Source organism: Brassica napus, chromosome C1 (assembly GCF_020379485.1).
Source record: "Brassica napus cultivar Da-Ae chromosome C1, Da-Ae, whole genome shotgun sequence".
NCBI lineage: Eukaryota > Viridiplantae > Streptophyta > Magnoliopsida > Brassicales > Brassicaceae > Brassica > Brassica napus.
The window spans coordinates 50,385,590-50,413,329 of NC_063444.1; the positions used below are offsets into that span (position 1 = coordinate 50,385,590).

The 27,740-nt window shown below is 42.5% G+C and overlaps 4 protein-coding genes and 1 long non-coding RNA gene across 10 annotated transcripts; 3 read left to right on the forward strand and 2 right to left on the reverse strand.

Annotated features, from left to right (window-relative positions):
• The first annotated feature begins 165 nt into the window (after nt 1-165).
• On the forward strand, nt 166-27,737 carry BNAA01G33820D (protein SINE2). Of its 6 annotated transcripts, none has more exons than XM_013886832.3 (7): nt 21,082-21,814; nt 22,380-22,982; nt 23,062-23,478; nt 23,553-23,627; nt 23,698-24,343; nt 24,438-24,523; nt 24,608-24,860. In XM_013886832.3, exons 2-5 carry the CDS (start codon nt 22,476-22,478, stop codon nt 24,292-24,294), a joined length of 1,596 nt encoding a protein of 531 aa, XP_013742286.1. In that variant the 5' UTR covers nt 21,082-21,814; nt 22,380-22,475; the 3' UTR covers nt 24,295-24,343; nt 24,438-24,523; nt 24,608-24,860. The 6 variants fall into 6 exon arrangements, with proteins under 6 accessions (XP_048601729.1, XP_013742286.1, XP_048601728.1 ...); XM_048745771.1 differs by having other exon boundaries at nt 21,082-21,610; nt 21,688-21,814; nt 23,698-24,523; XM_013886834.3 differs by having other exon boundaries at nt 21,083-21,814; nt 22,380-22,457; nt 22,566-22,982; nt 23,698-24,523.
• LOC106445304 (disease resistance protein TAO1) lies at nt 2,157-5,970 on the forward strand. Its single transcript, XM_013886826.3, is given in 5 exon segments — nt 2,157-2,896; nt 2,995-3,503; nt 3,506-4,104; nt 4,178-4,471; nt 4,572-5,970. Coding segments are annotated over 5 exon segments (3,228 nt in total). The 5' UTR covers nt 2,157-2,297; the 3' UTR covers nt 5,799-5,970.
• On the reverse strand, nt 6,544-7,992 carry LOC106447908 (NADPH-dependent aldehyde reductase-like protein, chloroplastic). The gene is made up of 2 exons (XM_048745785.1): nt 7,513-7,992; nt 6,544-7,089 (listed from the first exon to the last, which is right to left on the reverse strand). The coding sequence occupies exons 1-2, from the start codon at nt 7,893-7,895 to the stop codon at nt 6,681-6,683; spliced, it is 792 nt and encodes a 263-aa protein (XP_048601742.1). The 5' UTR covers nt 7,896-7,992; the 3' UTR covers nt 6,544-6,680.
• Nucleotides 10,545-13,847, forward strand: LOC125580108 (vegetative cell wall protein gp1-like; the record flags this gene model as incomplete). Its single annotated transcript, XM_048744088.1, has 2 exons — nt 10,545-11,312; nt 13,836-13,847. Coding segments are annotated over 2 exons (780 nt in total), but the record flags the coding sequence as incomplete, so codon positions are not given.
• LOC106347435 lies at nt 15,031-17,239 on the reverse strand. Its single transcript, XR_001270704.3, has 2 exons — nt 16,314-17,239; nt 15,031-15,430 (listed from the first exon to the last, which is right to left on the reverse strand). It is a non-coding gene; the product is annotated as an uncharacterized LOC106347435 (long non-coding RNA).
• Nucleotides 27,738-27,740: the final 3 nt, after the last annotated feature.

Sequence of the window (27,740 nt, forward strand, 5' to 3'; positions counted from 1 at the left end):
AGGCAATAAAGGAGAAAAATGGTCTAGACAAAGAGGTAATAGCTCTTAAAGAAGAGTTTGGTGGGATGGAAGATAAGATTCTTGAGCTGGAGAGGCAACAAGTGGTTCTGAAAGAGAAGATATGTCAGATGGAGTCATGTGGAAGAGATCGTGGGGTAGAGCTTGACAATTTGGAGTCTGAGTTTAAAGCAACTTCATCTGCTCCCTGGTAAGCAAAACTCTGATGAGCTCTCTGATTATAGTTAAAGGTTTGTCTGAGATAAATGGCTTTTGTGTTTCCAAAAAAAGTGGCTTTTATTGTTAAAATGATTGGTTAGTGGAACTCGTGAGAGATCAGTAAACACATGGTTGATTAATGATTATTGGTTAGTGGTTGGTGCAAGCTATTAAAAGAGCCAAGTAACTAAACCATCTTCTTTGTTTTTATGCTCAGTAATCTATTTTCATAGTGGTTGTTAAGGAGTTGGAAAATGGGAAGGGTTTCATTGTCAAGCCTTTTAGAAACCTGAGCAGGAATGATGGTAGTGAAGCACCAAAACCAAACAGGACCGTTGATTCAGGCAGCTTAAGGCTCACACCGGCCTCAGTTTCTGTTGAAAGATATGGATTGATGGAGTCTGTTGAAGTATTTCTTGAACCGAGATGGCGTTCAGGGATGGTGATGCGTGTCCACTGTGATGAACAGTACAATGTGTTTATAAAGGCTATGAATCAGTCTTTGGTGTTCTTGGTTAGTATCTCAGTCAAAGTTGTGTATGTATGATTCTTGTTTAATTTATAATTGAGTCTTGTGTTTTCTCTGTTTTCAGCAAAACACTAATGAAGTTAATAATTCCGCCATTCCTCAAACGTCCCTGAGCTTGGGGGAAAATGGAGAGAAAGAGGTAAACTTGGTGCCTGAGGAACACAGCAGAGAAGATGAGAGTCGTAAGAGGACTGCTGGTATGTCTTTAGACTTGCTTCTTGTTCAATTTATCTGCAAATGTAATGGATGTTCTTGTTTTCCAGCAAATGAATCAGTTTCACCTCTAAGTCCGTCCTAGGCCAGAACTTCGATAGCGTTGAAACAAACAGGGAATGTAACTCAAGAAATGACTGTTCAAACGGTGAGTGATCAAGAGTGGCGTCGAAAACCATACAACACAAGAGAATGTAAAAGTTAACTCTTATCTTTTGCTTCAACATTGTCACTCTTAGTCTGTTTTAATGATGGCTTACTATAATATCTCCTTTGGTATGCAGGAAAGGAGAACATAACCTTTAGTTCTTCTACTCCTCTTTTTGAGGAAACTCAATCAAAGGACACAACCATTGTTTTGCCTTTTGCTAAGGAGTCATCACTTTGGAAGGAACTTGAAACAAAAGGAGCCTTCCAAAAGAGCTGGAAAAGGCTATTAAAGAGCTGGGTGAAGCGGCCTACCAAAATATATGTCAGATGGAGTCATGTGCAAGAGATTGTGGCTTAGTGCTTGACAGTCTCGAGTATGAGTTTAAAGCAACTTCATTTGTGAAAAGCAAAACTCTCTGATGAGCTCTCTGGGTTTAGTTAATGTTTTAAATGAGATATAAGTGGCTTTTATTGTGTAACATGATTTGTTAGTGGAACTCGTGAGACATCAGTGAGTCAGTGACACATGGTTGATTAATGATAATTGGTTAGTCGTTGGTACATGCTATTAAAAGAGCAAAGTAGTTAACTACCATATTCTTTGTTTTTCAGCTTAGTAATACAATTTTTAACCATCTTTCTTAGCTTGGGTATCTCTATGTGTGGATCGCAGGGGCGAAAACTAAGACAGACAGAAACAAGAGTGCAAACAAGGTGTGGATCAAGATCATCGTGCAATGTCTTTTTTAAGTCTTTTGAGTCAAACAAAATGTTGTTGTCCAAAGGCATGTGAAAATGGTCTTAGAGCAGGATCATCAGAATAAAAGAAATGATCATGAAAAATAAGGAAATAAAAAATCATATGATAGTAAGAATTTTCAAAAGTTAATGCAAATTGACCAAAACGCAAATTTCATTTCGAATCACAGGAAATATCCAAGAACATGGGTTTATACAACTTGCAAGAATAGTGGAACCTACATGATAGCTTTCTCTGTGGTTCACGTATTTTCTATGAAAAGATAACATTTATTTCCATTATTAGGCTTAGTTTCTCTCTTGCTAGTGTGAACATTTTCAGTCAATATCGTCAACGTTTTCTCTTTAGATACACAAAGCCTCTTTGTAAATCGTTACTCTCTATCTCGTAAAATCTCTGTGATCTATAGATCTTCTCTCCAGCGTAGTAATGGATCTTTACCTTATCCTTGTGATAATTGCTACGCTTTTGTGTAGTAGAATCTTTTCTTTTGTTTATGGAAAGTTCAGAGTCCAAGAAAACAAAATAATTGCTTATTCTTCTTCATCACCATCTCCACCATCTCCCAAGTCAACTTTGCCTCGTAACTGCATACACGATGTCTTCCCTAGCTTCCACGGAAAAGACGTCCGTAAATCCTTTCTCAGTCATCTTCTCAAGGAGTGTGGGATCAAAGGAATCAACCTGTTCATCGATAACGAGATCACTAGAGGAGAGTTTATCGGCCCTGAGCTCAAGAAGGCAATCCAAGGATCAAGAATAGCGATTGTGTTGCTCTCGAAAAGATACGCTTCTTCATCGTGGTGTCTTGACGAGTTAGTGGAGATTATGAAGTGTAAGGAAGATTTAGGTCAAACGGTGATGCCAGTTTTCTGTGAAGTGGATCCAACTGATGTCAAGAAGCAGGCCGGTGAGTTTGGGAAAGTTTTCAAAGAAACTTGTAAAGGTAAAACAAATGAGGTTACTAGGAAATGGAGTGAAGCTCTAGCAAAAGTGGCCACCCTTGCTGGTTACCATTCAAAGAACTGGTTCGTCAAATCTTTCCAAACACAAATCAAACTATATATTAATGTCTTTTTTTGAACAATTTAAATGACTTTGTTATATTTTGAATATGTTGTATAAGGGATAATGATGCAAAAATGATCGAAGATATTGCCATTGATGTTGCAAACAAGTTGTTTAACTCCTCGCCATCAAGAGATTTCGACGAATTAATTGGGATGGAAGCTCACATGGAGAAGATTTCGCGGGTTTTACGCACAGATTTGGATGAAGTGAGGATGATAGGGATTTGGGGGCCCGCTGGGATTGGCAAGACCACCATTGCTAGGTGTCTGTTCAATCAACTCTCCCATACTTTTCAATACAGTGTCTTTCTGATGAATGTCAAAGCAATGTGTACGCCACCGGTTTGTTCAGACGACTACAATGTGAAGTTGCTTTTGCAGCAAAAGTTTTTGTCTCAACTACTCAACCAGAAGGAGGATCTCAAGATTTCTCACTTGGGAGTTGCACAAGAAAGACTGAATGACAAGAAAGTTCTTGTTGTTCTTGATAACGTTGATCGGTTAGTACAACTAGAAGCCATGGCCAAAAAAACTGGGTGGTTTGGTAATGGAAGTCGGATTATCATTACACGCAAGATCGAAAGATTTTGAAGGCACATGGGATCACTGATATTTACAAGGTTGATTTTCCGTCAGACTGTGAGGCTATTCAGATGTTTTGTATGTATGCTTTTGGTCAAAAGTCCCCTGAAGATGGTTTTGAGAACCTCGTATGGGAAGTTACAAGACTCGTCGGTAAACTCCCTTTGGGACTAAGGGTTATGGGATCTCATTTTCGTGAAATGTCCAAGCAGGAGTGGGAGAATGAACTACCAGAGCTATGGAGATGCCTTGATGGAGAAATTGAGAGCATTTTGATGTTCGGTTATAACGCATTATCTCAAGAAAATAAAGATTTGTTTCTTCATATAGCCTGCTTTTTCAACGCTGAGTGGAAAGAGAAAGTGGCAGAGCATCTTTCAACGAGATTTTCTAATATGAGGAAACGGCTTAACGTCTTAGCTGAGAAGTCTCTCATATCTTTGGAAAGTGGAGTTGTGAGTATGCATGATCTGCTAGTCCAGCTGGGTAGAGATATTGTCCGCAAACAGTCCAGTGAGCCTGGACAACGCCGGTTTCTGGTCGATAAAAGAGAGAATTGTGAAGTACTGGCTGATGATGCAGCGGTAAGTTTTGGTATTTCTGAGTCTGTTTGATAAACTGCAATCATCTCTGCCTTATTTTTGGTTCTGTTTTCAGGGTAGTGGAAATGTTATTGGCATAACGTTCTTCTATAGAGGCGAAATAAATGTGAGTGAGAGAGCCTTTGAAGGAATGTCTAATCTCCAGTTCTTAAGATTCAGAGTGGAACGTGATGGTGGAGGAGATGCATTGCATCTATTTGGTGGAGCAAGCTATTTATCTCGTAAACTTAGATTACTAGATTGGAGCAAATTTCCGATGACATGTTTGCATTGTATTCCCAACCCAGAGCTCCTCGTGGAACTAATCATGGTTTGCAGCAAACTTGAGAAGTTGTGGGAAGGAACTAAAGTAAGTAACATAAGAATTATTATATGTTTTTAACTAATTTGTTATCATTATTAATTGATTAAATTTGTACAAATGTGTACTTATTGATTTTCTCCGTCAGCCGCTTACCAATCTCAAGTGGGTGAATCTGAGTGATTCAAAAAACTTGAAGGATGTTTCTAGTCTCTCAACTGCCACTAGTCTAGAGGAATTAAATCTCAGTGGATGTTCAAGTTTAGTGGAGCTTCCCTCTTCTATTGGAAATGCCATTCATCTCAAGAAGTTGGATCTCAGTGGATGTTCAAGTTTAGTGGAGCTTCCCTCTTCTATTGGAAATGCCATTCATCTCAAGAAGTTGCATCTCAGTGGATGTTCAAGTTTGGTAGAGCTTCCTTCCTCTATTGGGAATGCAACTAATCTCCAGTTTCTGTCTCTTAATCGTTGTTCAACGTTGGTGGAGCTTCCCTCTTCTCTTGGGAATGCCATAGGAAACCTAGAGGAATTGGATTTTAGTGATTGCTCAAGTTTAGTGAGAGTCCCTTCCTCTATTGGAAACGCCACTAATCTCCAGGAATTGGATTTTAGTAGATGCTCAAGTCTTGTGGAACTTCCTGCCTCTATTGGAAACCTTCATGTCTTGCATATGTCATACAACGAGAACCTCAAGGAGTTCCCTCATGTTCTTGACATCATGACAGATTTGGTCATGAGCAACACAGAAATACAAGAGATTCCTCCTTGGATCAATAGAATCTCTCGTCTTCATCGTCTTGTACTCAGCGGATGCAAAGAGCTTTTGTCACTCCCACATCTTCCAAGTTCATTATCAGAGCTAGACGCAGAATATTGTGAGTCTCTGGAGAGACTAGACTGCTCCTTTCTTAATCAAAAGATTGATCTCAACTTCGCCAACTGCTTCAAACTGAATAAAGAAGCGAGAGATGTCATCATCCAGACATCGACTTATCAATTTTCCATCTTACCCGGTAAAGAAATGCCTAACTACTTCAATTATCAAGCTAATGGAGGTTCCCTAGTAATGACGTTCAACGAGAGGCCTTTCCCTTCACCAATGATATGTAAGGCTTGCATCTTGCTAGTCCGTAAAGATGAGGTTGAAGCTGGTATAGGACAAATCGTGTATGTAAATCATGGGATCAAACAGAATAGCCTCGATGTCCCGTGCAATCCAAGTTACCACACTCTGGATCGCCTTTTATCGGAACATCTATACATCTTTGAGTTCGAAGCAGACGTGACTTCAGACGAGCTTTGCTTTGAGTTTGAGATCGACTGTTACGACTGGATGATAAAAGAATGTGGAGTGCATTACCTTAATACCAGTTGATGGGTTGATACATGTAATGTTGTATTTTTTGTGTATTGATTATCAATCATCCTGTTGTGGTGGGTTATGACTTATGAGTAGTTACTTATACGGTTATACCCTATGAATAAACAAGGAACCAATTTTTTGTGTATTGATTATCAATCATCCTGTTGTGGTGGGTTATTATCAATCATCCTGTTGTATTTTTTGTGTATTGATTATCAATCATCCTGTTGTTATATAATCATCTGGACAGCAGCAGCGAGAGAATCGAGCGCTTGTCAATCACCAGATTCGGTAAAGAGACAACCCCCACCGGCCAAGACCCCTTCTCCGGAAGATTGCACCCTGGTCAGAACAGACGCAGCGTGGAACGAGGCAAATACTACGGCAGGACTTGGATGGGTTGTTGAAGCGCAAAACAGAGTAATGAAGTTCTCTGCTCCAGCTCACTTCGTAGGTTCTCCACTGGCAGCGGAGGGGTTGGCTTTACGTGAGGCACTGATGAAGTGTAGAGATCATGGCATCTCAAAGCTACGGTGTGAATCTGACTGTGCCCAACTGATCAAGGCCCTGTCTTCTGACCATGTCTACGCTGAGCTTTATGGAATTGTTGCAGACATCAAGACTATTAGTCCGTCTTTTGAGTTTATTTATTTTGCTTGGATTTCGCGTGAGAAGAACAAGGAAGCAGATGTAATGGCTAAGCAGTGCTTGGCAGATGAACTTGTGTCTATGAACTCACCTAACAATACCTAGTGTATTGAGTGAATGAAAGTTGTTTGTGTTTCAAAAAAAAAAAAATCATCTGGATAACCAACAACCTAACCACACACACATCTGCAAACATATCATCAGTAAGCCTCAAAAAGAACAGCTACTAAAGACCAATTCTTTTGTTTACACATAACCACCATTAACAGGAATGATCTGACCGTTGATCCATTCACCACCATCACCAGCCAAGAACCCAACGAGAGGCACCACGTCTTTGACTTCGCCGACTCTCCCAAAAGGATTCTCTGCGGCTATCTTCTCCACAACCTCCGAGCTCTTCCCTTCGAAGAACATCTCGGTGGCTATGGGTCCCGGAGCAACACAGTTTGCAGTGATCCCTGTTCCTTTGAGCTCTTTCGCAAGAATCTTGACCATCGTTTCCACAGCTGCTTTTGATGCTGCATAGGCGCCGAATCCAGGCTTCAAACCTCGGGTCATGGAAGATGTGAGGAGTATGATCCGACCACCACCTCCTTGTTTGAGTCTGTTAGCAGCTTCCTTGCTGCAAAGAAACGCCCCTTTCGTGTTGACACTACACAGTCCATAAGAAACAAAGGTCAAACAGAGAGTGATTAAGAACATAAAAGTAGCAGCGAATGAAAGAATAAACCTTTAGTTGAAACCTGATTCCATATTTAGACATATATACATCTCAAGAACACATGACATGTTTCATTTTATTCGAAATTAAGACATACAAATCTCAGTAACATTGGAACATAGAATGCATCATTTTTTTATTGATTTAAAATTAAGACACACAGTTTACAATAACATTGGTACATAAAGAAATCATTTTTCAAACTCAAAAAAGAAAAACACATAACCAATCATATTAGATTCGAATTCGGACATAATAATCATCTCACTGTAATAACAACAACTGAAAATATTTACTTTTCGACTATTTATCGTGAAGACAAAGATTCTAACCAATGAAAAGTCTCTATTGTACCTGAACGTGCGATCAAAATCTTCGACTGATGTGTTTGCGATCGAAGGGTACTTGGGATCGAGGACTCCAGCCGAGTTAACCAGAATATGAACCGGTGACTCGAAGGCCTTCTCCGCAGCATCGAAAAGCGATTTCACCTGGCTTGGCTCTGAAACGTTGGCCTGAACCACGATCGCTCTTGGTCCGTTTCCGGTAATGGCGGGAAGACCGTTGATCTCCGCCGCGACGAGCTCTGCGTCAGACGATTTGGTTGTGTAATTGACGACGACTCTAGCACCGAGTTCAGCGAGGTGGATCGCTATCGCTCTCCCGATACCGCGAGAAGAGCCGGTGACTATGGCGACTCTCCCGGCGAGAGGAAGCGTTTGCGACTGTGCAGCCATTACGATGGTTTTGAAGAAGAGAAGAAAAATACGAATTCGACTCTTTTATTTATTTATTTTTCTTTTGCAACAATTATTTAAGAAGAAGAAGAAGAAGCCAAATCAAATTTTTGTTGTTAACCAGGCCTATTTAGCTTATTTAAAATGGCGCCAAAAATGGAAAAAATAATCAAAATTTGTTAACCACTCTTCTGTTTATACTTAAGCCTTGATTATATATATAGATTTTAACTTTTAGTTTTTAAATTTTGAATTTTAGTTTATAAATTTGTTGTTTCCAATCTTGTTTTGTAGATTTTTTTTTTATTTTAAAATTACATAATTCACCATTAACATGTATGATTTGAACAATTGACCCATTAATTGAAATTTTGTCATTTGATTGCATCGGAATGACACATTGTATTTAGACGAAAATAAAAGAATGATTATGAAAAAAATAAGGAAATACATAATAGTAAGAATTTTCTTTTAGTTAATGCAAATTGATCAAGTATATTTGACAATGGTCCTCCCACCGTAATTTAGTTAGATACTAGAGTTCAATCTGCACATTCGAGCGAATATATTCAATATGTGGATATTCTTCATTTTATAAATGACATTGATATTATCATGAACATTTTTAATATATGATTTATATTTTAGTATACTATATTGTGTGAGTCTTTAGTTTTATTGTTTAGGTTTCTTAATTCATTATTAATATACAGTGATTTATTTTATATATTTTATTTTTTTTATTAATGATTTGAACAATTGACCCATTAACTGAACTTTTGCCATTTGATTTCATTGGAATGATACATTATATTTAGACAAAAATAAAAGAATGATTATGAAAAAATTAAGGAAATACAAATCAAACGATAGTAAGAATTTTTTTTTATTTAATGCAAATTGATCGAGTATTTTGACAATAGTCCTCCCACCACAATTTAATTAGATACTAGAGTTTGATTTGCGCATTCGAGCCAATATTTTCAATATGTGGATATTCTTCATTTTATAAATGTTTAACATTGATATTATCATAAACATTTTAAATATATGATTTATATTTTAGTATTATATATTGTGTGAGTCTTTAGTTATATTGTTTAGGTTTCTTAATTCATTATTAATATATAGTGATTTATTTTATATATTTTATTTTTTTATTAATTGTTATTACGTTTTTGAATTTGGTACAATAATTCTTAATCTGAAATAATCAAATATATATGAAATGAAAATATTACTTAGTTTACAAAGTTTTAACCTAGTTTTGTCATATTTAATTTACATAATAATTCAATTTTAATATAATAGAATAGAATATAAATATATATATATATATATATATATTTAAAAATAGCATAGTACTTTTCATTTTTTAATTACAATAAAATTTAACTAATATTAATTTATATTAATATTATGTTAATAATTAGAGAATTAATTTATGCATTATATCATAAAAATTTTAATAGAATTTTGTTACATTTTTCTTAGCAAATTTTGTTATAATTAAAAATGAAACTCAAATTAATTGTTAAAACTGGTTTATTATTAATATCCTTATTTATTACTATGTTATATTTTATAATTAATGAAATGATAATATAACTTTATAAAAATAGTAACTCTATTTTAGTAGAATAGATACATGCAATTTTTAGAACCAATTAAATATCATAATACACAGGGATTGCATAAATTTTTATAATAATATCACAATTTTGAGAAAAAAATACTATAAATTTTGTAAGGAACACCTTTAAATTTTTGTATTAATCTTATCTGTCATAATGTATGTACGATGATATAAAAAAAAAAATTGGACTTCTTCGTCAGTCATTTAGGACACAGGGTTGGCATTATGTGTTGAAATATATATCAATCGTCTGTCTTACTTTAACATAAAAGGATTTTAGTAATCACATGGACATGTTAAATTATCAAAGGAAATAATTTTTTTTGCACTTCTTCGTCAGTTATTTAAGACACAAGGTTGCATTATGTGTTGAAAATATACATTAATCGTCTGTCTTATTTTAACATAAGCTCCAATTTTGTGGTTTATTTATAGTTAGAGGTTGGTAAAACTAAATGTGGTTTCACGGGTCTGCACCTGCTAGCAAGATTACATCAATTATTTATAATATGCCTCTCTCTTCCCGGGCTCTCTCCCCGAGCTCTCTCTCCCCTGGCTCTCCCCCCGTGTTGCATCTCTCTCGGGCCTCCCGGGCACGTTCTTCGGGCAGGCGGGCCTCCCCCACGCCTCTCCCTGAACACAGGCCTCTCCCCGGACACCTCCAGACGCCTCCAAACCCGGACACCTCCAAACGCCTCTCCCTGAGAGGGGAGATGTGTCTCTCCCCGGGCGCCCTCTCCCCGGGCGCACTCTCCCCGGACGCACTCTCCCCGGGCGCACACTCTCACCGGGCGCTCTGGAAAATTTATTGGGGTTATAAAAAAAAAAAATCTTCGAATTAGACTGAGAAGAATCTTGAAGTCCTAACTTTTTGTTCGATACAAAAAAGTAAAGTATGTAGGTCTAAAATTTTGCACTTATTCTCTTTTGGTAGTTCGACCGTGAATTTTTTTGTATATTTCCGGAATATGAGTGTGTGGCAAAGTCTTAACTAAACCCAGAAAGCCTAAAAAACTCTCCCCGGGGGGCCCTCTCCCCGGGCACCCTCTTCTCGCCCGGGCACCCTCTCCTCGCCCGGGCACCCTCTCCTCGCCCGGGCACCCTCTCCTCGGGTGCCCTCTCCCCGGGTGCCCCAGGTGCCCTCTCCCCGGGTGCCCTCTCCCCGCCCTCTCCCCGGGCCGTCCGTCCTGCGGGCGCCTCTCTCCTCTCGTCCTGCGGGCGCCTCTCTCCCGCTTGCGCCGCTGGCCTCTCCCGCGGCGCTGCATCCTCTCCGCCTCTTCTGGCTGGAGGCCGACGGCAGCCTCGGCCTCTTTCGCCTCTCTCAGTCTCTCTCTCAGTCTCCCTGGACCGTCTGTCCTGCGGGCGCCTCTCCCTGCGGGCGCCTCTTCTCGCTCGGGCACCCTCTCCTCGCCCGGGCACCCTCTCCTCGCCCGGGCACCCTCTCCTCGGGTGCCCTCTCCCCGGGTGCCCCAGGTGCCCTCTCCCCGGGTGCCCTCTCCCCGGGTGCCCTCTCCCCGGGTGCCCTCTCCCCGCCCTCTCCCCGGGCCGTCCGTCCTGCGGGCGCCTCTCTCCTCTCGTCCTGCGGGCGCCTCTCTCCCGCGGCGCAGCTTGCGCCGCTGGCCGCGGGCTGGCCTCTCCCGCGGCGCCGCATCCTCTCCGCCTCTTCTGGCTGGAGGCCGACGGCAGCCTCGGCCTCTTTCGCCTCTCTCAGTCTCTCTCTCAGTCTCCCTGGACCGTCTGTCCTGCGGGCGCCTCTCCCCGCGGGCGCGCCTCTCCCCGCGGTTCCCCGCGGGCGCCTCTCCCCACGGGCGCCTCCCCCCCCCTGGAGGCGCCTCCCCCGGCGCCTCCCCCCGGCGCCTCTCCCCGGCGGGCGCCTCTCCTCTCTCCTCTCTCCGCGGGCGCCTCTCCTCTCTCCTCTCTCCGCGGGCGCCTCTCCTCTCCCCGCCCGCGTCTCTCCCCCCGGCTCCCCGCGGGCGCCTCTCCTCTCTCCTCTCTCCGCGGGCGCCTCTCCTCTGCGAGCGGCGCCTCTCCCCGCCCCCCGCCTCTCCTCTCTCCCCGCGCCCGCCCCGCGCCCGCCTCTCCTCTCTCCTCTCTCCCCGCGGGCGCCTCTCCCACGGGCGCCTCTCCCACGGGCGCCTCTCCCACGGGCGCCTCTCCCACGGGCGCCTCTCCCACTCCCCGCGGGCGCCTCTCCCCGCGGGCGCCTCTCCCACTCCCCGCGGGCGCCTCTCCCCGCGGGCGCCTCTCCCCGCGGGCGCCTCTCCCCGCGGGGCCTCTCCCCGCGGGCGCCTCTCCCCGCGGGCGCCTCTTCCCGCGGGCGCCTCTCCCCGCGGGCGCCTCTCCCCGCGGGCGCCTCTCCCGCGGGCGCCTCTCCCCGCGGGCGCCTCTCCCCGCGGGCGCCTCTCCCCGCGGGCGCCTCTCCCCGCGGGCGCCTCTCCCCGCGGGCGCCTCTTCTGGCTGGAGGCCGACGGCAGCCTCGGCCTCTTTCGCCTCTCTCAGTCTCTCTCTCAGTCTCCCTGGACCGTCTGTCCTGCGGGCGCCTCTCCCCGCGGGCGCGCCTCTCCCCGCGGTTCCCCGCGGGCGCCTCTCCCCACGGGCGCCTCCCCCCCCCCTGGAGGCGCCTCCCCCGGCGCCTCCCCCCGGCGCCTCTCCCCGGCGGGCGCCTCTCCTCTCTCCTCTCTCCGCGGGCGCCTCTCCTCTCTCCTCTCTCCGCGGGCGCCTCTCCTCTCCCCGCCCGCGTCTCTCCCCCCGGCTCCCCGCGGGCGCCTCTCCTCTCTCCTCTCTCCGCGGGCGCCTCTCCTCTGCGAGCGGCGCCTCTCCCCGCCCCCCGCCTCTCCTCTCTCCCCGCGCCCGCCCCGCGCCCGCCTCTCCTCTCTCCTCTCTCCCCGCGGGCGCCTCTCCCACGGGCGCCTCTCCCGCGGGCGCCTCTCCCCGCGGGCGCCTCTCCCCGCGGGCGCCTCTTCCCGCGGGCGCCTCTCCCCGCGGGCGCCTCTCCCCGCGGGCGCCTCTCCCCGCGGGCGCCTCTCCCCGCGGGCGCCTCCTCTCCCCGCGGGCGCCTCTCCCCGCGGGCGCCTCTCCCCGCGGGCGCCTCTCCCCGCGGGCGCCTCTCCCCGCGGGCGCCTCTCCCCGCGGGCGCCTCTCCCCGCGGGCGCCTCTCCCCGCGGGCGCCTCTCCCCGCGGGCGCCTCTCCCCGCGGGCGCCTCTCCCCGCGGGCGCCTCTCCCCGCGGGCGCCTCTCCCCGCGGGCGCCTCTCCCCGCGGGCGCCTCTCCCCGCGGGCGCCTCTCCCCGCGGGCGCCTCTCCCCGCGGGCGCCTCTCCCCGCGGGCGCCTCTCCCCGCGGGCGCCTCTCCCCGCGGGTGCCTCTCCCCGCGGGTGCCTCTCCCCGCGCGCCTCCCCGCGGGTGCCTCTCCCCGCGCGCCTCCCCGCGCGCCTCTCCCCGCGCGGGGAGACGCGCGCCTCTCCCCGCGGGCGCCTCCCCCCCCCGGCGCCGGGGCCTCCCCCCGGCGCCGGCGCCTCTCCCCACAGGCGCCTCTCCCCGCGGGCGCCTCTCTCTTTCCCAGCCCGCCTATCCCCCTCTCTCTCTCCACTCTCTCTCTCTCTCTCTCTCTCCCCCTCTCTCTCACTCTCCCCTATCTTAATATATATATATATAATAATAATATAAAATTACTCTAAAAAAGGTTTGACAAAAAAAAATAAAAAATTGGTAAAAGCTTGATAGAGTTCCTATGCGGCAAAAGAAGAAGATGGGCTGAGAACGATCGTCGGACTTCTTGTTGTCTCTGGCTGCAAGCTCTCTAACACATGAATCACCACAGATCTTAGAAATCAGACAATCAGACAATGATTTTGGCTAAACAAAAATCAGATCTGAATCGAGATACTTACTTCAGCAGCAGCGTGGTATTCGAGGAGGAGGACGGCGCCATGTAAACCGGGAGCTCCACCACTGAGTCTTTGAGCCTTTCTTCAGGAAACGAGTGGCTTTGATCGATTTCGAGACCGGTTGGTCTTTGGGCCACCGAAACGCCTTGTTCACTTTTTCCGGTGGTTTCTTCATTGCACAGAAACGGGATTACAAGATTAGTAGAGAGAGAGAGAGAGAGAGAGATTTAGTGGAAGGAGATTGGAGGTTTTGTATTTTTGACATTTAGTGGTCTTCTTCGGACAACGATATCATTGGAGAAGAAAGAAGGAGAAACAATGGTTTGGTTGTTTGTCTGATTATAATGTTTTCGAGTTTGGTTTGTTGTCTGATTATAAAAGTGTAGTGTTTTTTGAGTTGGGATATTGTATATTAATAGAGAAGAAGCTAGCGCCTTTCGTAACGGCTATATTTCTCTCTTAAAGGTTTGAGTCGTTTTCGATCACCACAAAACGCGTGCTTATCTCTTAACGGTAATAATTTTGGAATCGAACCGGTCTTTGCAACCCACCTAAACCGGTCTTGCAAGTTCTTCTCGAACCTAAGCACAAAGAGAATATTGGTCCAACATAGATAGACTCTTCATTACTTAACCCAGGCCCAGTAATCTTTGGCCCATTAGCAATTTTTTGGTTTTTTCCATGATAATTTAAATCGCGCCAAAAAAATGAAAAATACCAAAAGTCAGATCATATTTATTTTAGAGCCATTTGCACAGAAAATATCAAATAAGTTGATAATTTGCATAGATGGAAAAACAGACAAAAGTGGAGAGAGAAAGAAGTTAAAATGACATTTTAGTCCTTTCTCTTTCTTACATCTATTTTTATGGCTTAGGTAATTATATATTGTTTCTCTTTCTTAAGTTGATATTTCTCACGTTAATTACAAAAGAAAATCAATAGTTTCTAGCCGAAAACTCTCAAACTCATTTTTCGAGAGTCGTCGACTGATATACTATTCGACGCCGACGTCGATCTCGTTCCTCCTCTTTCATTCTTCTCTTTAACATATGATTCTTCATGGCTACTCTCTTTGTGTTCGCTGGTTCATTCCTTCCGGTGTCGTCATCTTTATTGGTTGTGCATCACCGGACATTCCTCGTCACACTATAAAAATGGTAGATTTGGTTCAGATTGTTTTACTGAGTTGACTAGGTGAGTTTGTTTTGAGTTAACTCAACATAACGACCCGGCTCATTATATAATTTGAAGTTGCAGATAAAATTTTACTTGTTCTAATAGCTGACACACAAATAGCTGAAATTTATTAGTCGGATAAACCTTTTCATGTTCAGCTAAGAAAAATATAAAACCACATGTACGAAAATGTTATAGGTGTGCACTTAAAATTATTGTTCGGATAAATTTTTTCATGTTCAGCTAAAAATAATAATAATAGATGTTTGGATTGTGTCTGAATAATTGGATGTAAAAAATTCACATATTCGGCTAAGTATAATATTAGCTTCCTAATAATTCACAACAAGAAATAATTTAAAAAATTGTTAGCCGGATAAAAATTGCTTTGTAGAACTAATTATTTTATTAGCTCTCATTTGAAACTGGTAGAAATTTAAAGAACACTGTTATATGTTAATAGATATGCTAACATGCCAACAATGTCATAAAACATGCTAACAATACCACAATATTATTCGAAGATACATAAACAGATAAATGGTTATATGCTATTAAAATTGTTAGCAGTCTAACATTGAAGGCTATTAAATATGTTAACAGTCTAGCAGTTAGTTATAGATATGTTGATAGCATTTGCTCGTAAAGAATCACAAAGAACACTGTCCAAGAAGTCCATATACGCTGCTCCTCTGATTCCAGTATACACGTAATTTGCCAAGGTGCTTTTGTGGAGGTTGTTGACTAGGCAGTTCATTGATGGTTCCAAAGATTGATATCCAGAAGCCATTATGTGCTCATCAAACAAAACAATAACATCAACTAGTGACATGATCTAGTCATCAAACAAAGCAATAGCATCACTTAAAGGTTATCTTGTTGCTCAAAGATCATGGCGGATCGGATAAGTATACAAATATACGGCTAAGTATATAAAGCTACGGATAAGTATACAAAAATACGGATAAGTATATAAAGCTACAGATAAGTATACAAAGATACGGCTAAGTATACAAAGAATATGTCTAGGTATATAAAGATACAGCTAAGTATATAAAGATCCGATGCAATAAGGGATAAATAGCCGGTTATTTAACAGGTACGACACACACAAAAAAAACAGACAACAACATTTATGGCCATCTTGCAAACATTACTAGCATGAGTACTGTCAGTAGATCAACTCTGGATTAAAGATGTCCTAAATAAACATGGCTATCGTCTTAACTGACCAGAGTATGGTGTCTGATCAGAAAGCTCTAAGAACTTCCTGATAGATGATCTCTTTATAACATTGATTTCGTTTGCATCCAGAAAAACGCAAATAATCAGACAACTATAAATCTACGAGATAGGTCCAAAAATCAAACAAAAGAAGAACTGGATCTACCAAAACAGAGAAACACAATGAAAAAAATCAGAAAGACAAAACACCAAGAGTAAAAATCCATCGGACACTGGCCCTAAAACCCAGATGTGTGTTGCTTTGATTCGCGCATACTCTAATCAAACCTTAAACAAGACAATATGACATTAACAACTAGGGACATGCTTTACTTCCGATGATATCAAACCCAGAAAATTCAGACATAAGCTTAGCAAATCAAATACTCAAACCGAAGTTAAAAAAACCCCACAAATAGAAAACCCATAATGAAATCGTGGATCCAGTCAAAGAAACCAAATCAAGAATCATATAAGAGAAGAGGATGATATACCCTGAAGACGAAGGCGTTGAGCAGCGTCATGGGATTCATATTGCATACAAGGAGGATTGCGTGAATCTCATCCTCACTATAGTTCCCAGCAGTGATCTCTTCGTCTTCTTGGTATCCGCCGGAATCGAAACCCTAGTACCACTCCCAACCATCCTCTATTTTTCAAACGAATATAGCTTCTGGTAACTGAATCTGGGACCAAATCGAAAAGGTTTGAGCAGTTCTGTATATGTATTTATACGAATACGCAAGAGAGTGGAGGATGGGATTTGAAACTAGATTGGTGCTTCGAGGAGGAAGGAGTAGAAGAAGAAAGAAAAGGGGGCGAGATAAGGAGAGAGGAGAGAGATATAGAGATTTTGGAAAACATACGAAATAAGTTGTGTAGAAAAAGGTAGGGACAAAACTGCCATTAAAAAAAACACAGCATCAAAAAAAGCATAATTCCATCGGTGCAAATATAGCAGTTATCGGTGTATAGGAGTGCTAATTTCTTTATTTTACTTATCACTCTCTCTCTTTACTTACACTCAGTTTCTACGGATAGAAAGTTTGGATTTTTTGTAACGACCCTGATTTTGGTTTAGTAGCTCATGGTTTAATTTAATTATTTGATTGAACCTAACCACTAATGAACCGAGTTATATATATATATATATCCATGTGTATATAATCCCTTCTAAAACCTAAAGCGAGAGAAGGTTTGGTGTATCGAGAGAAAGATCAGCCGCCTCCTCCATTAATCTATATCTCTCTCTCTGGTTCCCTTCTTCTTCACATGTGCATGGCTGTCTATCGGAGAAGACGAGACGTAATCACCGTTCACCAACCACCACGGCTCACACCTTGAGTCATCACAGTCCACCGAAGAGACATGCCGTTCCATCACAACACCACCGTTTGTCATAGTCGTCACCTGAGATCCTTGCCGCGCCGGAGTCCTTACCAACTCTCGTCATGGCCGTGATCATAACCGAGAGATGCGGAGGAGACACGATCCAAGCCGGAGCTGTGGCGTTTAACACCAACCACCACCATCGTTAATGGTGACCCATCGGAGATGTAGTTCATGTCACCGGAGTTCAAGATCCATCGTCGCAAGTCAAAGCCGTGAAGGTTATGGAGTCTTCTCCTTTGTTTCTTGTTTTACAAGTAACGTTTATAACTTAAAAACGTAAGGGTTTCATGCGTAGGAAATAATCATGGAACCTTGGATATTAATTGATTGACAAGAAACCCATTCAAAAGCCTAGCCCACCGAGTCTTGTTGCATACAGTTTTTGGGAGGTCATGATCCATCTCTGATCTTGGCTGGCTAAGGTGAGGGTCTTTTCCCGAGCTTCTCTTACACGGCTTAAGACCTCGAATAAGTATAATTTATTTCTAATGTGTTCCGTCTGTGTGAAATCGAGTCTGTCATTGCTTGTTTAGTTATAGGCTCTTTGCTTAAACCGGAACTAGGGTGTTAGATGGTTCAACAGTGCTTGTTCATTTATAATTGATAATATATATGTATATAATATATTGAGATGCTTTGGATGCTAGCCGACCATAGAGACGTAATTCTATGTGTCGGCCGGAGCCAGTACATTGGGTGTGGTGTATGCTGCGGCACAGCTTAGTCGACCTGTTGTGCCAAGGCTTCGAGGTTGATAAATCGTCTACGGGCGTGTGTTACCGAGCACGTATTCGGTGGTGTTTTGGCCTGTTAGTGGGCAGCTTATTTGATCTCTGGGTACTTTAGGTACCGTGTTTTGTAACATGTTAGGATTAAATTATATTTATTCGGAGTGCTCTGTCCGGGTCCATGGACTTCGGGTTTAGTATCCCCATACCTCACTGGGTAACTCACCTGTTACTCACCCCTCTCTCTTCCTCATTTCAGGTGAGACTGACGAGTATACGATATTTGGATGGATTGGTGCTATTGGACTTTTTATTCGGATTTTTATTTGGGCTTTGGGTGAGTGTAATTGGGTATATGGGCTTTTATTATACGAGATATTGTTGGTGGCCCACTGTTCTCCGGATTGGAGGTGACGGGTGTCACAATTTGGTATCAGAGCGGGGTTCCGTCCCGGCCTCGACCCGGGATGGCGATTAGGGGATTCGGTTTTGTACGTTTTAAAAAAAAAGTATAAAATAATTTTTATATATATATAATAAGAAAAAAAAAATGTTTGCGAAGTTCTTTTAGCACCATTCTGTCCAGTAATTACTAACTCAATTGTCTCTTTCTATGACGATGAGTAAAATCATCGTCATTCATCCTTCAACTAACAGGGTTTTAGCCAGATGTTCAGCAGCAGTTGTGTGATGTCTCAGCTCGTCAGTTTTCTCGAGAGTTATCAGTTTCTCCGATCATGATTTCGAGATTATCCAGGAGTGGATATGTGACGTTTCTGCTTCCACCCTACTTCAAGCAATTGTTCCACGAGTTTTTGTTACTAGAGATTATGTGGTGTGACGTATGAGCCATTGGTTGGCATGTGTTGTTTTGTGTACGAGTATATCGACTACCTTGGAGGTATATTTTGTTTGTGAACTCGTGGAGATCGCTTTTGAATTGGGGTGCAGCAGCTTGCGTTATGTTGATATTGGAGTTACGCTTGGTTTTGTTTGCCAGTTTTTGGTATTGTTGATCGTTTCAGAGGTGTGTTAGTTCGGACAGCTGACATAGGACATTGAGAGCTATTTATATACGAGTTGTACCATTTATGTATGGAGGAGTCGAGTTATTCAGAGATTCGTCAGAGATGGAGCTAAAGGATGTCAGTGTTGATTTGCCTGAGGGCGAGAGTTCTTATTCTGGGATACGATGAGAGTTTTTACTATCTGCTTGCTACATGCTAAGGAGTTATTGGATATATGAGTAAATAGATGTTTGGTGACCATTTCGATGGTTAAGGACGATGGACAACATGAGTTGCAGGATCTTGGGGTTATTGCATAGTATCGGGATGTAGTTGAGGCCTTTGGAAGGGCTGTCACCAGCAAGAGGAGCCGTTTTCTTACGATCGGGTTGGAGTAAGGGACAGAACCGGTTTCACGTTTTCTATACAGATTAGCGGCAGCAGAGATGACCGAGCTGAAAGAGCATATGGAAGATTCACCATACATGGGTTTTACTACTTCACCATGGAGAGCATCATTATTTTTGTAAAGAAGAAAGATGAGAGTTTCAGAATTGTATCGACTACAGAGATCTGAACAAAGGGACCCTTAAGGATAAGTATCGCTTCCACGTATTTGATGAGTTGTTGGATTACCTACAAGAGGTTCATGGTTCTTGAAGATTGACTTGGCATCAGGATACCATCAGATTGTTATACCTGAGGAGTTGCTATGGATGTGGATTTTTGTATATGTTATGGATATTATGAGTTGCGGTGATACTATTTAGCTTGACGAATGCACCGTTAGTATTCGTGAAGCTTATGAATGATGTTTTCATGAACACTTGGATAAGTGCGCAATTATATTCATCGATGACATCCTGATTTATTCTTGGAGCAAAGAGGAGCATCTTGAGCAGTTACGGATCGTGAGCATAAATTGGTTGCTAACGGAGTAGGTGTAGTTTCTGGAAAAGGAAAAAAAATTAAATTAAATTTTTGGATCACGTGTTCAGAAGCAGGAGTTGCTGTTTATTCAGAAAGAATTATTACAAGTTCAGAATGGCCGACACCTAAGAGGTGCATAGATCTGAAATGTTACCATCATTGGTCTAGAGTGAAAAAAAAAAAGAGAAAAAGATGTAGCTACATTGTATCTCCATGTCAGACTTATCTGATGGTTAAAACAGAACATCAAAATTATTTATGGGATTATTACACAATCTACTTCTTCCAGATTGGAAATGAGATATGTTGATTATGGGCTTACTGATTGGACTATCGGAGTCAAGTTTCATGAAGAATAATATATGAGCGATCATGGACCGTATCACTAAGTTAAAATCTAGAGGACGTGCCCTTGACTTAGTGCTTAGCTACGAAAAAAAAAAAATAATTTAGTAAAGTATGTACTGCCGAAATAGTTCATGTACAGTAACAATTATTATTCGAGCATTCAGATATCACCTTGCGAAGCTCTTTATGGAAGATCATTCACACACATCATAGACCAAAGTAGGGAAGCACTATGACATATAGCAACCAATGGTTTAAAGGACATTGAAGCAAATAGAAATGCTCAATAACCACCTAAAAGAAGTTGATGACAAAAAAAAATGCAATTAATACTAGAGAAACTGTGAAGTTCAGTTGGATAATTTAGTGTACCTAAAAATGAAGACATTTCAGAGAGGATCTAAGACTCGGGAGCTAAAGGAAGCTTAAACCTAAATATATGTGACCGTACCCCCTTTGTGGAACAATGGTTTATAGATTGCAGTTATCAGCAAAGTTGTCAGAATTCCATGACGGGTTGGTATTGAGGAAGGTCGTGAGAAAGCCATAGTTTATTTTGTAGTAGCCACGACGTGATCTTGGTAATAAAAAAAAAAATAAATTGTATGCACCTATTCATTCAATTGAGATTTTGGGTCGACAAGTGAAAGCAGATCAGGGGATGATGACCATGTTGGTCAAAGCTCGTTGGGATAAACTTGGAATCGAGGAAGAGATCTCGGAGACCAAGACTCAGATGAGGATTAATTATTCATAGTTTTGTTTTGGATGGTATTGGACTGTTAGTCAGGATTTGAATTCGAGGACGAATTCCTTATAAGTGTGGGAGAATTGTAACGACCCTGATTTTGGTTTAGTAGCTCATGGTTTAATTTAATTATTTGATTGAACCTAACCACTAATGAACCGAGTTATATATATATATATATCCATGTGTATATAATCCCTTCTAAAACCTAAAGCGAGAGAAGGTTTGGTGTATCGAGAGAAAGATCAGCCGCCTCCTCCATTAATCTATATATCTCTCTCTGGTTCCCTTCTTCTTCACATGTGCATGGCTGTCTATCGGAGAAGACGAGACGTAATCACCGTTCACCAACCACCACGGCTCACACCTTGAGTCATCACAGTCCACCGAAGAGACATGCCGTTCCATCACAACACCACCGTTTGTCATAGTCGTCACCTGAGATCCTTGCCGCGCCGGAGTCCTTACCAACTCTCGTCATGGCCGTGATCATAACCGAGAGATGCGGAGGAGACACGATCCAAGCCGGAGCTGTGGCGTTTAACACCAACCACCACCATCGTTAATGGTGACCCATCGGAGATGTAGTTCATGTCACCGGAGTTCAAGATCCATCGTCGCAAGTCAAAGCCGTGAAGGTTATGGAGTCTTCTCCTTTGTTTCTTGTTTTACAAGTAACGTTTATAACTTAAAAACGTAAGGGTTTCATGCGTAGGAAATAATCATGGAACCTTGGATATTAATTGATTGACAAGAAACCCATTCAAAAGCCTAGCCCACCGAGTCTTGTTGCATACAGTTTTTGGGAGGTCATGATCCATCTCTGATCTTGGCTGGCTAAGGTGAGGGTCTTTTCCCGAGCTTCTCTTACACGGCTTAAGACCTCGAATAAGTATAATTTATTTCTAATGTGTTCCGTCTGTGTGAAATCGAGTCTGTCATTGCTTGTTTAGTTATAGGCTCTTTGCTTAAACCGGAACTAGGGTGTTAGATGGTTCAACAGTGCTTGTTCATTTATAATTGATAATATATATGTATATAATATATTGAGATGCTTTGGATGCTAGCCGACCATAGAGACGTAATTCTATGTGTCGGCCGGAGCCAGTACATTGGGTGTGGTGTATGCTGCGGCACAGCTTAGTCGACCTGTTGTGCCAAGGCTTCGAGGTTGATAAATCGTCTACGGGCGTGTGTTACCGAGCACGTATTCGGTGGTGTTTTGGCCTGTTAGTGGGCAGCTTATTTGATCTCTGGGTACTTTAGGTACCGTGTTTTGTAACATGTTAGGATTAAATTATATTTATTCGGAGTGCTCTGTCCGGGTCCATGGACTTCGGGTTTAGTATCCTCATACCTCACTGGGTAACTCACCTGTTACTCACCCCTCTCTTTTCCTCATTTCAGGTGAGACTGACGAGTATACGATATTTGGATGGATTGGTGCTATTGGACTTTTTATTCGGATTTTTATTTGGGTTTTGGGTGAGTGTAATTGGGTATATGGGCTTTTATTATACGAGATATTGTTGGTGGTCCACTGTTCTCCGGATTGGAGGTGACGGGTGTCACATTTTTATTTTCCGACAACAGACAATGAAGAGAGGCTATGAGATTGAAGTCTCCTCCGACGAAGAAGGCTTCAAAGGGTCGTGGTTCAGAGCAATTCTCGAAGACCCTCTGCCTAAATCCGAAAACAAAAAGCTGAATGTCTCTTTGCTAGCCAACGATGGCTCCTCCTCCACTACTCTGAAAACCACTTACCGGAGATTCCTCCGGCCGATTCCGCCGGAAAGTCTGTTCACGGCGGCGGTGGAGTTTGAAGAAGGGTGTGTAGTGGAGGCGTCTCTGAGAGGTGGGTGGTGGACTGGTGTGGTTTTCAAGAAGATAAACGATGAGGAAGTTTGGGTTTACTTCGATTCTCCACCGGATCTGCTCCAGTTCAAGACAGGACAGCTCAGACAACACTTTGACTGGGTCAAACAAAAATGGGTCAGACCACAAAACAAGGTTCGAGCTTTTTTGTTTTTCTGCTTTTTGTGGTTTGGTTTCTCATTATTTCTGTTTTTTTCTTTTGGTGTTATTGAAGGTTTTTGTGAGTAAGAAGTCAAGATTTAGATGTGGGACCATGGTGGAAATGAAAGTTGATGATAATGTTGATGTGTGGGTACCATCGGTGATTGTTAAGGAGATGGTAAACAGAAAGAGTTTCGTTGTGAAGCCTTTGAAATACATTAGCTGGAATGATGAAGGTGAAGAGCCAAAACCAAACAGAACCGTTGGTTTAAACAGCATCAGGCTCACACCGCCGACTGTTTCTGTTAAAAGCTTTGGATTGATGGAGTCTGTTGAAGTGTTTATTGAACCGGGATGGCGTCCAGGGATGGTGACGAGTATACTATGTGATGATATGTACACTGTGTGTTTGAAGGCAACAGATAAGACTTTGGTGTTCAAACACCATGCTATAAGGCCTTCAGAGGAGACAATAGCCAAACTGGTCTTGGTTAGTTTTTATTTGGCTTTAGTCAACTTTTGTGTATGATTCTTGTTTAAATATAATGTTGTTTCTATTTTCAGCAAAACACTAGTGAAGTTAATGCTGCTATCAATCCTCAAATGTCCTTGAGTTTGGGTGAAAATGGAGAGAAAGAGGTAAAAGTTGGTTTTGTTATAATTTAACTTTAATCTTAATGACCTCTCCTTTTGGGTTTTGACACAACAGGTGCCTGAGGAACACAACAGGGAAGATGACAGCCGTAAGAAGAAAAGAGTAGAAGTAGAGCACACTTCAGACCTCGGTGAAGAAGGTACCATTCGAAAGAGGCAAAGAGAACATAACCTTAGCTCTATTCCTGTTGTTGAAGAGCCTCAAGCAAAGGACACAACCATGGTTTTGCCTTTTGCTAAGAAGTCACCGTTTTGGAAGATACTTGAAACATCAGAAGGCTTTCAGAGAGCACCACAGAGTCCTCACTTCAGTCCACTGGTTGGGGAAAGTAAAGAACAGTTCCGTGAAGGGCAGGCCATTGGTATGATGGTGACTCACTTCAGTTTACTGGAGAGCTTTAAAGATCTGGAGCCTTACGTTTCCGTGAGCGAACTAAACAGCCTCAAAGTGTCCTTCGCCGAGCTAACGAAGCATGGTTTCGAAGTTTCAGCGCCTTTGGCAAGGATCAACAAGCTTCTGGCCCTCAAGGATAGACAGCTAAAGACAATGGAGGAGCGAAACGGTTTGGACAGAGAGATAATGGCTCTGAAAGAAGGTGTTGGTGAGATGGAACACAAGATTCTTGAGCTGGAGAGGCAACAAGTGGCGTAGAGCTTGACAACCTCGAGTCTGAGTTTAAAGCAACTTCATCTGCTCCCTGGTGAGCTGTGAAAAGCAAAACTCTCTGATGAGCTCTCTCGTTTTAGTTGAAAGTTTTAAAATGAGATAAACGGCTTCTATTGTTAACATAATAGTTGAACTCGTGAGACATCAGTAACACATGGTTGATTAATGGTGATTGGTTAGTCGCTGGTACAAGGCAGCTATTAAAAAGAGCAAAGTAATATTCTTTGTTTTTCAGCTTAGTAATATAATTTTATAAACCATCTTTCTTAGCTTCGGTATCTCTTTGTGTGGATCTCAGGGGCGAAATCTAAGTAAGAAGGAACAAGAGTGCAAACAAGGTGTGGATCAAGATCATAGTGCCAATGTCTTTTTCAGTCTTTTGAGTCAAACAAGATGTTGTCCAAAGGCATGTGAACCTTAATGGTCTTAAGAGCTGGATCATCAGAAATGAAGCTATCTAACTATATTTGTTAAACTAAAAGCTTTTGTTATGTAATCTGATCTTGACATAGTTAATTTGGTATCATTGGCTTATGGTTTTAAAATGTTAACCATGGTTGTTCTAAACGTGACTGGACTAACAACACTAGCTTGCACAATTCTTACTGAATCTCATTGTAGCAATTTAACTCATACATTAAGCCTAAAGAAGAACACAAAAGATGTATCTCAAGACCAAACCTTTTACACAATCCACCATTAACCCATTCGCTGAAGTTTTGCCAATTGGTTGCATTTGGAATGATAGCCATAAAAAAAATCTTGCTGCCTAATTGAAACCATACATTGTCAAAAATAAGGAAATAAAAATCATATAATGGCAAAAGAAGTTTCTGAAGTTAAATGCAAATTGACCAACATTCTCCAAAAAAGAATGGTGAATTTTATCTGGACCAAAATTACACTGGGTGTAAATTGATAATTTAAAAACATAAGTACTATTTAAGTAAAAAACAGAGAAATAAGGGGGTTGTTGATTTGCTTTTAAGACCCAAAAGTTTCGGAGAGTTGCCATAATTAAACCCGCGCTCATCGCACCCAAACGCTCTCAAAGTTCAAAAAAAACAAAAGTCGAATCCTTTTTTTCTGGTTTTTCTTCGCGTCGTATCGTAAGAGGAGAAAGAAAGATCCATCTCTCTCTTGCAATCTAGAGACTTTCAGACTCTTGCGGGTTTTCTCTAATTTTCAGATTCTTGGTTCAACAGACACTGGTACGCTTCATCAACCTTCTTACTATTGCAGACACTCGAAACTCTGTTTCATACCTTTTTGTGTAGATTATGGTTACTGGTTCTCTTCTTTCATTCATTTATATACGTTTTGGATTCGAAATCAAAAGACCCTTTTCGTCTTTTCGATGGTATTGATGTTTCACAGATCATTATGTTTTTAGTTATTAAAGGTTCAAACTTTTTAAGAATCTTCAGTATCAATTTACTCAAATGATAACTTTCTTTCGGTTTACCAAATAAATTAGATTAAAAGTTTTGATTTTTTGGTATAATCCACTTATGGAAAGATTGTTTCTTTTTTTTAGTTTCCTGATTAGGATATGGTTTAGAATCATTGACTAGAATCATCGGTTAAGTTGTTAGGATATAAAAGAATCCATTTTATACTCAAATGATTCTATATACATCTCTAAGTTGTGTATATCTTGTTTAAGATATGGTTTAGAATCATTTGAGTAATGATCATTTCGGTAAAGTTGTTAGGATTAGAGAATCTAATCTCTTACTCAAATGATTTGTATATTTTTTGATCAAAAGGTCTTGCTTGTTGTTGACTTCGTTGTGGCTTTTATTTTCAGAGGGATCAAAGGAGGGAAACAAAAATGGGGAGAAACATCGGTTCAGCGTTTAGACAAGAGTTGGCTAACCTTGACAAAGATCCAGATACTTACAAGACTGCGATGAGCAACTTGAGAACCATTGTGAAAGATTTGGACGCAAAAGCTATACATGTGTTTCTCACTCAACTTTCTGAAACAAAAGAGATTGGTTTTGACTCTGGCGGTGGCTACACGGTCTCTCTCTTTGAAGACCTTGCACGTGCTCACGGAGTCAAAATCTCTCCCCATGTGGAAACAATCATGCCGGTTATCGTACGGACGTTGAGCTCTTGTGGAGGGGCGTTAAGTGTTCAACAGGCTTGCTCGAAGGCGGTTGCTGCTATGGCTAGATACGGAATCGACCCCGCAATGGCAGAAGATAAGAAAAGGAATGTGATCCATTCTCTTTGTAAACCTCTCTCTGACTCTCTTTTAGACTCTCAGCATGAACAGCATCTTGCTTTGGGGTCTGCTCTCTGCTTGAAGTCGCTTGTGGACTGCGACAGCTGGCGTTTTGCTTCTAGTGAAATGGTTAATACCCTTTGCCAAAGCTTAGCTGTTGCTCTTGAAGCCGTTTCAAGCGAAGCTGAGTCTCATATGGCGCTTGTGATAGCTCTTGCGAAGCGCAATGCTTTTATAGTAGAGGCGTACGCGAGGCTTTTTGTGAAGTCGGGGCTGAGGATTTTGGAGTTGGGTGTGGTTGAGGGGGATGCTCAGAAACGGGTTTTGGCTGTGCAGATGCTTAACTTCCTGATGAAGTATCTGAACCCCAAGAGTATATCTTCTGAGGTGGAGCTTGTGTTGCAGGAGATGGAGAAACATGTGGATGATGAGGTGTATTTTGTGAGAGTGGCTGTTCATGAGACCTTGGGTACAGCAGAGAGATTGATAAGAGAGGCTGATGGAGAGAACTGCAAGATTCAGTTCTCTGGTGGAGAAGATGATAACATTGAGTCGGTTTGTTTCCATCAGAGGAACAGAAGCTCTGAGTTTGACGAATCTGTTTGCTCTGTGAGCAATCACTCGAAAAGGTCGAGGCGAAACAGGAAGAAGAGACGGTCAGAACGTAGCAGGCACGGTTTCAGACAAGATTCTTTCACTGTACTGCTAGAGAACAGAGAGCAGCTAAGGCAGTACAGTGAAAGCTCATCATCATCATCGATACATGACAGGTCTGGTACTACTACTCCAACCGAAGACATCTTTGAGAAACCAAAGTCATATTCTGAGGCCAAAGTTAAGACAGAAGAGACTGTAACAGAGTCAAGACGGGACAGGAGCAAGAAGACTGTGTTGAGATGGGGATTGAGTTTCTTCTCTGTTGTAGTTGCAGGGCTTGCTTCCTTCATGTGGGTGCATCTGCGAGATGATATGATGATGCTGCCTCCTCATCTTGTTCCTACTTGAAGCGCACCAAGTGATGAGCATAGAAAGCTCAGGACTTACTTAGCTTCAGATTGTGGGTTCTATTGTTCTAATGTCAATATGTGGATCTTGTTTGAATACTCTTTTGTCTTTTTACTCTCAAAAAGAACTTGTACCATTGACTAATATGAAAACAACACTTGCAATAATCCAATTTAGCTAAACCGGGAAATTT